Source organism: Ctenopharyngodon idella, chromosome 13, assembly GCF_019924925.1.
Source record: "Ctenopharyngodon idella isolate HZGC_01 chromosome 13, HZGC01, whole genome shotgun sequence".
NCBI classification, from domain to species: domain Eukaryota; kingdom Metazoa; phylum Chordata; class Actinopteri; order Cypriniformes; family Xenocyprididae; genus Ctenopharyngodon; species Ctenopharyngodon idella.
The window spans coordinates 19076938-19087788 of NC_067232.1; the positions used below are offsets into that span (position 1 = coordinate 19076938).

General features: G+C 39.4%; 1 protein-coding gene across 1 annotated transcript in view; it reads right to left on the reverse strand.

The window, feature by feature from the left end:
- Positions 1 to 9888, reverse strand: part of loxl4 (lysyl oxidase-like 4) — a 40584-nt gene extending 30696 nt beyond the window's left edge. The window contains exons 1-4 of the mRNA XM_051916960.1: positions 8830 to 9888; positions 7843 to 8158; positions 5472 to 5797; positions 4978 to 5192 (exon numbers count right to left, since the gene is read on the reverse strand). Of these exons, the coding sequence (XP_051772920.1) occupies positions 4978 to 5192; positions 5472 to 5797; positions 7843 to 8158; positions 8830 to 8850 (878 nt within the window). The 5' untranslated portion in view covers positions 8851 to 9888. The remainder of the gene's footprint in view (positions 1 to 4977; positions 5193 to 5471; positions 5798 to 7842; positions 8159 to 8829) is intronic.
- Between the last annotated feature and the right edge of the window lie 963 nt (positions 9889 to 10851).

Here is a 10851-nt window from a genome sequence, read left to right on the forward strand (position 1 = left end):
ACATGTTGGCATTCATGGTTCCCTCAATGAACTGTAGCTCCCCAGTGCCGGCAGCACTCATGCAGCCCCAGACCATGACACTCCCACCACCATGCTTGACTGTAGGCAAGACACACTTGTCTTTGTACTCCTCACCTGGTTGCCGCCACACACGCTTGACACCATCTGAACCAAATAAATTTGTCTTGGTCTCATCAGACCACAGGACATGGTTCCAGCAATCCATATCCTTAGTCTGCTTGTCTTCAGCAAACTGTTTGCGGGCTTTCTTGTGCATCATCTTTAGAAGAGGCCTTCTGGGAAGACAGCCATGCAGACCAATTTGATGCAGTGTGCGGCGTATGGTCTGAGCACTCAACTTCTTTGGTCGACCATGGCGAGGCCTGTTCTGAGTGGAACCTGTCCTGTTAAACCGCTGTATGGTCTTGGCCACTGTGCTGCAGCTCAGTTTCAGGGTCTTGGCAATCTTCTTATAGCCTACACCATCTTTATGTAGAGCAACAATTCTTTTTTTCAGATGCTCAGAGAGTTCTTTGCCATGAGGTGCCATGTTGAACTTCCAGTGACCAGTATGAGAGAGTGAGAGCGATAACACCAAATTTAACCCACCTGCTCCCCATTCACACCTGAGACCTTGTAACTCTAACGAGTCACATGACACTGGGGAAAGAAAATGGCTAATTGGGCCCAATTTGGACATTTTTACTTAGGGGTGTACTCACTTTTGTGGCCAGCGGTTTAGACATTAATGGCTGTGTGTTGAGTTATTTTGAGGGGACAGCAAATTTACACTGTTATACAAGCAGTACACTCACTACTTTACATTGTAGCAAAGTGTCATTTCTTCAGTGTTGTCACATGAAAAGATATAATAAAATATTCACAAAAATGTGAGGGGTGTACTCACTTCTGTGAGATACTGTATGTAGCAATTACGTAAATGATAGGTAGTTAACCAAAAAGGTAGGTAGGCAGGAGGGAAGAAAATATGTAGGAAGGTAGACAGGGGAATAAGGTAGGTAAAAAGGAAGGTAGGTAGGTAGGAGTGTAAAAAAGATGTAGGTAGGTATGTAGGTACATAGGAGGGTAAAAAAAAAAATAGGCAGATATGTAGGTAAGTAGGTAGTTGACTAAGTAAAGTGAAAAAGCTAAAGTGACATGTGAATGCCAAGTATAGTAACCCATACTCGGAATTTGTCCTCTGCATTTAACCCATCCAAGTTAGTGCACACTTTAGGAGTAGTGAGTAGTGAACAACAGTAATGAACCTCAGTCATTTCCTGCCGGTATTGAGAATCGAACCCGTAACCTTCGGGTTACGGGTCAGACTCTCTAACCATTAGGCCACAACTGCCCCTAGGGGGCAGGTAAATGGATAACTAGGATGGTAAAAAGATTGGTAGGTAGGTAGATGACTATTTTTGGCAGGAGACAAAAATAAGTAGGCTGGCAGATAGATACTGTTGATAGGTGGATAAGAAGTTAGTTAAGGAAAAAGGTAGGTAGGTAAGTAGGAAGGAAGGTAAAAAAAATAGGTAGATATGTGGGGAATTGGGTAAATGATAGGTAGTTATCCAAGCAGGCAGGTAAGAGGGGAAGAAAACAAATAGGAAGGTACAGTAGACAGATATATGGGTAAGTACAGCAAGTACACTATATTGCCAAAAGTTTTGGGATGCCTGCCTTTACGTACACATGAACTTTAATGACATCCCATTCTTAATCTGTAGGGTTTAATATGGAGTTGGCCCACCCTTTGCAGCTATAACAGCTTCAACTCTTCTGGGAAGGCTTTCCACAAGGTTTAGGAGTGTGTTTATGGGAATTTTTGACCATTCTTCTTTGTGAGGTCAGGCAGTGATGTTGGCGAGAAGGCCTGGCTCGCAGTCTCCGCTCTAATTCATCCCAAAGGTGTTCTATCGGGTTGAGGTCAGGACTCTGTGCAGGCCAGTCAAGTTCCTCCACACCAAACTCACTCATCCATGTCTTTATGGACCTTGCTTTGTGCACTGGTGTGCAGTCATGTTGGAACAGGAAGGGGCCATCCCCAAACTGTTCCCGCAAAGTTGGGAGCATGAAATTGTCCAAAATGTCTTGGTTTGCTGAAGCATTAAGAGTTCCTTTCACTGGAACTAAGGGGCCAAGCCCAACCCCTGAAAAGCAACCCCACACCATAATCCCCCCTCCACCAAACTTTACACTTGGCACAATGCAGTCAGGCAAGTACCATTCTCGTTGACAACCGCCAAACCCAGACTCGTCCATCAGTTTGCCAAACAGAGAAGCGTGATTCGTCACTCCAGAAAGCACATCTCCACTGCTCTAGAGTCATGCCTTTTTACACCATTGCATCTGATGCTTTGCATTGCACTTGGTTATATAAGGCTTCGATGCAGCTGCTCGGCCATGGAAACCCATTCCATGAAGCTCTCTACGCACTGTTCTTGAGCTAATCTGAAGGCTACACAAAGTTTGGAGGTCTGTAGCTATTCACTCTGCAGAAAGTTGGCAACTTCTGCGCACTGTGCGCCTCAGCATGTGCTGACCCCGCTCTGTGATTTTACGTGGCCTACCACTTCGTGGCTGAGTTGCTGTTGTTCCCAATTGCTTCCACTTTGTTATGATACCACTAACAGTTGACTTTGGAATATTTAGTAGTGATGAAATTTTACAAATGGACTTTTTGCACAGGTGGCAACCTATCACGGTACCACGCTTGAATTCACTGAGCTCCTGAGAGTGACCCATTCTTTTAGAAATGTTTGTAGAAGCAGTCTGCATGCCTAGGTGCTTGATTTTATACACCTGTGGCCATGGAAGTGATTGGAACACTTGAATTCAATGATTTGGAGGGGTGTCCCAATACTTTTGGCAATATAATGTAGATTGGTGGATATGTGGAAAGTCTGGTTAAAAAAAAAGTATGTTGGTAGGGGTAGGAAGGTAAAAAGATAGGTTGGAAACTAGGCAAGTAGGTGAATGATAGTTCGACTAAGTAGGTGAGACTGGGTTAGCATTAGGGTGGACAAGGATAGTATAACCAATACTAGAATGGTAAAAACAGATAGGTAGGTAATTGGGTAAGTAGATAGGTGGACAAGTAGGTTGGTAAAAAGGTAGGTATGTTGATAGGTAGATATGTAGGTAGGTAAAGACAACAAACATGAACACATGATTGCTCCTAGTAATTAACATTTTTTAAAAAGAGCAGTAATGAACCTTGTCATCTCTAATTCTGTATTTATGCTCTCTAAAAGATCTCTAAATATGCATATCCTGTATCCTGTCTGTAGGCATCTAGCTCCAGTAGACTTGCATTCACAGTACCATCACTGTTATATGTATACAGAGATAGAGCTCTGAAGACAACCTGTATAAATGCCCTTTTAGAATAAGAGCTAAAGGTGAAATACAGCCCAGAAACTCCCAACAGTAATGTGCTCTTTACATAATTAAATAAGCTGACCAATAAAGACAAAGCTGTGACAGTATAGCTAGGTTGGGAATACTGTTCAGAAGAACATTCTGTGAGGAGGCAGGAAAAAGTCAAGGGTGACAATGTCAATAAAATCATTAAACAAACCTGAAGCTCTTTCTCCAACAACAGACACTTTGAAGGCTTTAAACTGATGTCCCTTTCCAATAACAATCAGCAGGAATATTAGACTTCTTACTTAAATCTAAGCGTTCAGAACAGACCGTTCATTTCAGTAACACTGGGGTCCAGATAGCATCAGTACCTTTGAAAGATCTTTTAATCATTGCTTAAGTGCTCAGGTTTGTGAAAGGTGCCTGGGGAACAGAGATAAGGGAAAGAGATGTGCTATTCCAGCCAACAGAAGAGGTGAATCTTTCACTTTCCACTACATGCAGAGACAAACATCTTTCTGTGCTCAGAAATGAACTTTTTATACATACAATATGATCCTCACTACATCCTGTGTGGTCCAACAAACATAGCAAATCCAAAACAAACAAAACAAGGGGCAAAAAAGAAAGATAGGATCCCTTGAAGAACAGGTACCAGTCTCCATATTTTTCCTTAAATTACACTGAAATTGACATTATAATAATTAAGGTTCAGTATGTTTTTCGTTCAAATATATATATATATATATATATATATACTGCCCGGCCAAAAAAAAGTCGCTGTTTGGATTTTAATAGGCAAATACTTAAGAATCTACGAATGGATCATTATTACAGTGATTATTATGTTTCTAGCATGTTATGTGTTTGGCATAACACTTTTTTTTGGCCGGGCAGCGTTTATACTATTAAATATTTTTATTCAGCAATGATGCATTTAATTGATCAAAAGTGACAGTAAAGATTTCAAATAAATGCTGTTCTTTTGAAGTTTCTACTCATCAAAGAACCCTGAAAAAATAATATAAATCTATTAGAATGATTTCTGAAGGATTTCTGAAGGATCATGTGACACTGAAGACTGGAGTAATGGCTGCTGAAAATTCAGCTTTGCATCACAGGAATAAATTACATTTTAAATTGTAATAACATTTCACAATATTACTCTTTTTATTATATTTTTATCCAATAAATGCAGCATTGGTGAGCAGAAGAGACTTCAAAAACATTCAAAAACATAACAGACCCTAAACTTTGGAAGCATCAAGCATTTAACCTAATTTTACCTGTATTTACCCTTACTTAAACGGCATGTTAAAAATAAAACTGTTGCTGGCTTCTACAGTTGAGCCAGACAGTCTTTTCCTGACCAAGTGGGCAGCTTTTGGCCAGAATATGCTGCAGTCTGGACCAGATTTTATGTTGTTAGTCAAAAGTCTGGGAAACCCTGTACTAACATAATGAAATTTACAAAACTAACATCATCCAATAACAGTGAATTAGTGCTAAATGTTGGGTTTTATTATAATACTAATTATGCCAGTACCAAAACCACACAGACTAATGCCAGTGCACAGTTGTATTTTTCATTAGAAGTGCAGGACTCACTTGTAGGTGTTCATGTTGGGCTGCTCCGCATCAGGAAAGCCAAGCATCCCACACACAACTCTGCTGCTATTCAGACTCCAGCCTTTATCACACACCTGTCTCCATCTCCCAGCATGCTTTACTTCCACCACACCCTCCGTGACAAGAGTGCGTCTCTTTGTAACCATCAAGACTGGCTTGAGACGGACTTCCTCAATCCTCACCCTACTGGCAGACTAGAGGAAGATTGAAAACACAACATTTTCTCATGAGTATTCCTGCAATAGGAATAGTTTGCCTAACAATGAAAAATCTGTCATTGTTTACCGTCATATTGATCCAAACTCTGTATTCTTTGTACGTGTCATGCATAAAAATGGCAGAAACGTACTATAAAAGTATTGAAAAAGTGGTCAATTGCAACTAGTACACTATATTTAGAGTTAGGTTGGTAAAAATCTAGTTAACCCAGAGTTAACCATAAGCATTTCAGATATACTGCAATTTTTGTTTACCGGATTATGAAACTGCTGTCTGGAGAATTGATCCCATCTGGTATGATCCTGGGAATGTCCATTGCCTTGTCTGAGATGTGCAGGTGTCCTTGAACTAGAGTAAATGTCCTGCCAACGGTTCGAGGTGACTGCATTTGGTCTGAGAGCGATGGTGTGCCCTCTTCTGGTGACTCCAGGATGCACTTGGTCCAGCCTTCTTTCTGGACTACAGACCACCCCGAGATCCTCAGAGTGTTTGCAGTCATGAACACCCCACCCGTTCGACTTGCAGTCTTTTAGAGTTTTCTCTGTTCCTTCACACCTCACATTATCCATCCAAATGGGGCCTGTGGCAGATGTTACAAGTTACAAAAGCACTAAATAAATAAAACATCAGTTATGGGTCTTAAAGTGCCATTATTATGCTTTTTCGGTTATTACCATTCATGTAGAGTGCAATATAGCTGGTTGTGAATGTAAATTGTCTTGTAAAGTTTCAAAGATCAAAGTGCACAACAAATGGAGTTATTTTCTCCTGATAGAAAGAACCATTTCTGAACTGCCTGAAATGAGTCGCCAGTAATTCCAGTCTCAAACCTACCTAAATTTGTAACAAATTTGCATAATGCTAGCCTATGGTCCTCATTGGCTGTCATGAACAATGTCTACTTTGTCCTGCCCCCGAACACTGTAGTTCGTAGCTGAGGCATGGAAAAGTTGGTTTGTGTTGTCGACATGTCAAGAAGACGCTGTCGAGAGGACTCAGGCTTGAATTGATAATGTAAAACCGATGCCATAACAACTGGTATTATTATATGTTAAAGGGCGTTTTGTTTCCAACACACGCTGTAAGCGGTTGACGAATCACAACAGACTGGGCCATTTGACCAATCAGAGTAGAGTAGGATTTAGGAAAGGAGGGGTTTAGAGAGACTGAATTCTTGATTGAACCATTTCAGACACTGTGAGGAAAAAAGGTGACGCTGCAATGTACTGTGTATTAGGAGAAATATAAAGTGTTTTTTTTTTTTTTTTTCTTGGATGCATGTAAACCTATTATATGAGACCTCAAAAACAAAATTAGGAATAATATGGGCACTTTAAAGGAACAGTTCACCCAAAAATGAAACTATGTTGTTCCAAGCCTGAAGTCTCGCTTCAACACAAAAGGTGAATTGTTAAATTTTTGTATGGTAAAATTAGTCTATACAACTCATATATTACAAGTCTTCTTAAGTCAAATGTCTTACATTTTGTGTGATGAACAGATCAAAATTGAAGTCGTTATTCACTGGAAACCCTGATATTTCAAATCAAGATCAAATCTTTCCAGTGAATCAGTCGATCCAGTTCAAAACTGGTCTGAATCATTAGTTTTAGTATCAGACTTATATGGTTCTCGAGTTGATTAACATCCAAGGAGAAGATTATCAATGAATAATGACTTCAATTTTGGTCTGTTCATCACAGAGTTATCGTATCTGTTTGGAAGACTTGAAATACAACGCACAAGTTGCACGGACCACTTTTGTAAGACATTTATGGTGCTTTTGACATTTTTTTGTCTCAAATCGTTGTAAATTACTTAAAAAAAACAAAACAATCAGTATTAAAACTTCTTTTGTGTTCAGAAGAAAGTCATAGAGGGTTGGAACGACATGAGAATGTTGTGAATAATGACCATTTTTGAGTGAACTACTTTTAAGCGAGACACTACCAATAGCTCCATAATTGTCATAAAAGATTTTTTATTTTTTTTTAAGAAATGGTACATAACACATAAGTATACAGCAAAAGTCTGCAGACTTCATGTACACAATACTTCTTTAATATGGGAAAGAAGTGTCACCATCAAAAGCATTACAAAAGAGCTCTGGTGCAGCTGTCTGCAGGGTTTGTTTTAGTTTTAATAACAGCGTTGTCTTGCCAACTAAGTGTTATACATGCTTTGGGTTAGTGGCTGTCTTTATAGCTGCCTTAAAGTGAAATTACAGGGAGCGATTTGGGCGATGTAAAGAACAGTAGCTCTGTGCACTTGCACTAGTGAGAAACAGCTATTTAAAACAGCAATGCGGCTCATACACATTTGCGCTCAAGTCTTTCACATAATTCACAGTTAAATGTGAAAATAACAGAGATTAAAACTCTTAAACCTCAGCTAGTCAGACAGCAACTGTTTTAAATACTTAAAGGGATAGTTAACCCAAAAACTCAAATTTGAAGCATGACGGCTATTGGTCATCATTCATTTTTAATGTATGGAAAAGAGCAGCACTGACATTCTGCTAAACATCTACCAAATAAAGAAAGTCATACAGGTTTGGGACAACAATGAAGGTGAGTAAGATTCATTACCCACAATGCATGTCTTTTAATAGAGAAATTCACTCACCCTCTCCCTCTCCATACTTGGCACTGTGCGCCCATGTTATGCCACTTTGGAAACCCAGTTCCCTGCAAACAACATTAGCGAGTTTAATGTCGACCTCGTCATCGCAAACGGTGCCCCAAGTCCCGTTGTGCAGGACTTCAACTCGTCCCTCATTTTCTCTGTGGCCGAAACCTGCTAGTCGCACTTTGGCAGCAGGAGCACGCCTTGACCGGCCAGGCGTTTCGGGACGTGCATCGGTGCACAAAAAGAGGAGCGCGAAGATAAGAACACACAAGGGACAGATGGCCCGAATCATGATTGCACACAGGTGAGGCTTCTGGAATAGAAAACAACAGTGGTCCTTGTTACTAAATCAACTACTAAATAAAATTAACAGTAATTTAAAAATTGCAAGTGAAAGAGTAAGTGACAGATATAGATTGAGTAGTATTTGAATGATCATGTGATCTCAACATGGCTGCCTCCAAGAGGTGACCCACTACATGTAAATTAAAACTAAAAGCTACTGATATGACTCGAGTCTTTGTGTAGACATATTTTGCAAAAGTGATTTTTAAAGTGAAGGTTTAAATATAGCAGAACATTAAACAACTCCACTAATAAGATATTTTGGGAAAGACTAACAAAGTCTAACAGGGCCACATTTCACTTCAACATCAAAAGAAAAATTTCACAAATTATTAGGGCTGCACAATTTATCGCACAATCCGAAAAATAACATTGAACTTAAACGCGATTATCGCTTAAACGCTATTCTTAGAGGGATTATAAAATCACAAAGTCTGTGATTATTTTTTTATGCGCACCTTTCTGTGAAGTATGGCTCCAAAAACGCTTATCCATCTGAAATCACTGAGTTTGAGTTGCTTATAGTGAACATTGAAAAAGCAACACGCGTCAAACATCTTTCCAGACACGAGAAGCATTTATTAACATCTTGTCCAACAAAATACAACATTTAATAACATGTTTTTACTCCAAACTCACTTTATAACGACAGTTGAGCATCCTTCTGTGAGATGATGTGGCTTCTTACACAGAATAAGGCAGTCGTGTGTCTATAAGTCATGTTTAATCAAAGTGTTTCAATCTTCTGTTTATAGAGTGGTGCAGGTATGACATCACTTTGTAGGCCAAAACGCGGAAGTGAGTTAGCATTTTAGCACTTCCGGTTCCATCGTGCCGAAGTCAATGGGTTTTTTGAATGGGATTTTGATTAAATGGCTGAAATAAGGTCTGTGGTGAACACAAGCTCAAGGCACTTTCACGTATTATTCTACGACATAAAATGCATCAGTATTACCCCACTTGTGATTTTTTTAAGCTGCTATGTGTCTTGAAAAAAGCGGTTGCTAAAAAGTGGCTAAATGGGACTACACAGGCAGTCAGGGACATTAAACGCCATCACGGTGAAAAGGTAAGCTCAGTCTGCTTTTACAGCCTCATTATGCTCATAATTGTACTCGTATAAACTATTCTAACTCAAACATGCTGCGAAAATGTTTTTAGATAAAACTGAAAGAGTTGTCAGAAGCTTAGCGATGGTGACGTTGAAGTCGAGTAGTGTAGTTCGTTTATAGCCTACCTTTAGCTTTTTACTTCTGGCGACTGCATTTAGGCTTTAAACTTCATAAAAGTTATGTTCATCTGTGAAAATTATCTTGATGGACAAAACGTGTAAGTATCATAACCTTTTGTTAAACACAGAGCTTATTTTTTGCGATTTTCCAAAAGTCTATGGGAAAAATGCATAGGCTTTCGATCGAGGGAACCTGTGCGCCGCTAACTTCCGGGTTGGCCTACAAAGTGACGTCATACCTGCACCACTCTATTCAGCTACAGCGATATGACGAGTGTTATCTACTTCTGTGGCAGGGCATATTAGAGTTTCTGCGCAAGAGCGCCCTCTGGCTTTCAGATGGAGAAGCATTTACTACTGATCACAGAGCCGTACAGCTCTGACAAGCTGCGCATAAAATAATCGCAGCCTTTGCCAATTCGCGTGTGGTTTAATCGCGATAAATCGTGCAGCCCTACAAATTATATTTTGTATAAAGACAATAAATCTATTTTTTTGCATTATGACAACTTAACTAATCAAATAAAATACATTTTATTAAAAAATTTTTAAATCTTAAGTTGCGTCCCAAATCACGCAATACACACTATGTACTTATGCTGCCTTCACCTGCTACTAGAATTATCATAAATATGAGTTTTCTAGTTAAAAATTGGACATTAATGCCCTCTCAAGTCGTATTTACTATTGGAAAGTTCAGAGATCATTTTGATACACAAGTTCCAGAGTTGGGCGGGCCATAAACTTTAAACATGGTGGAGGGGAGAGCAATTGCTGCTGTGACCAGTATTCTTTATTAGTTTTTTCCACAACAGCTATATCGTCTTGTCTTGTTGTTGAAGTTGTGCATATTTACATATATGAATAACCATTTGAAGCATAATGTATGTTTTATACACAGCGAAAATAGCCTGTATTTGACCGAAATTCCAGAATTGTCAGCAAGCTATTTAGATAGCATGGTGAATGTTTATATGGTTGTCAATGAATGGGACACTAAATATCATTTAGGTTTTAGTACGATTTTCCCAATAAACAGGCAAGGATAAACCTGGTGTCCTCCATGATTCCTGTTCTTTCCGACAACAAAGCACCTGAATGCGACAAGCTCATAATCACAACTTTAGCGGGAAGTAGGAAATTTCCGATAACAAGTGAAGGCAGCTTTATGCACTATGTACTCAACCTTATAAAATTCATCCACTACACCGTTATTTAGCCCCTCCCCCTCCACTACGTAACTAAAGTTGCGACAATTGAGTGCATGAAGCATCCAACATTCCACCTTTTGTTTTTTCAGTTAATTGAGTACATCATCCGGGTATTTAAAGTGCTAATTTTTCTTTTTGGAATATGTGTGAACACACTACTCTCACAATTTATACTACAAAATGTCATAAAATAGTGCATAAGTACATGAATTGGGACAC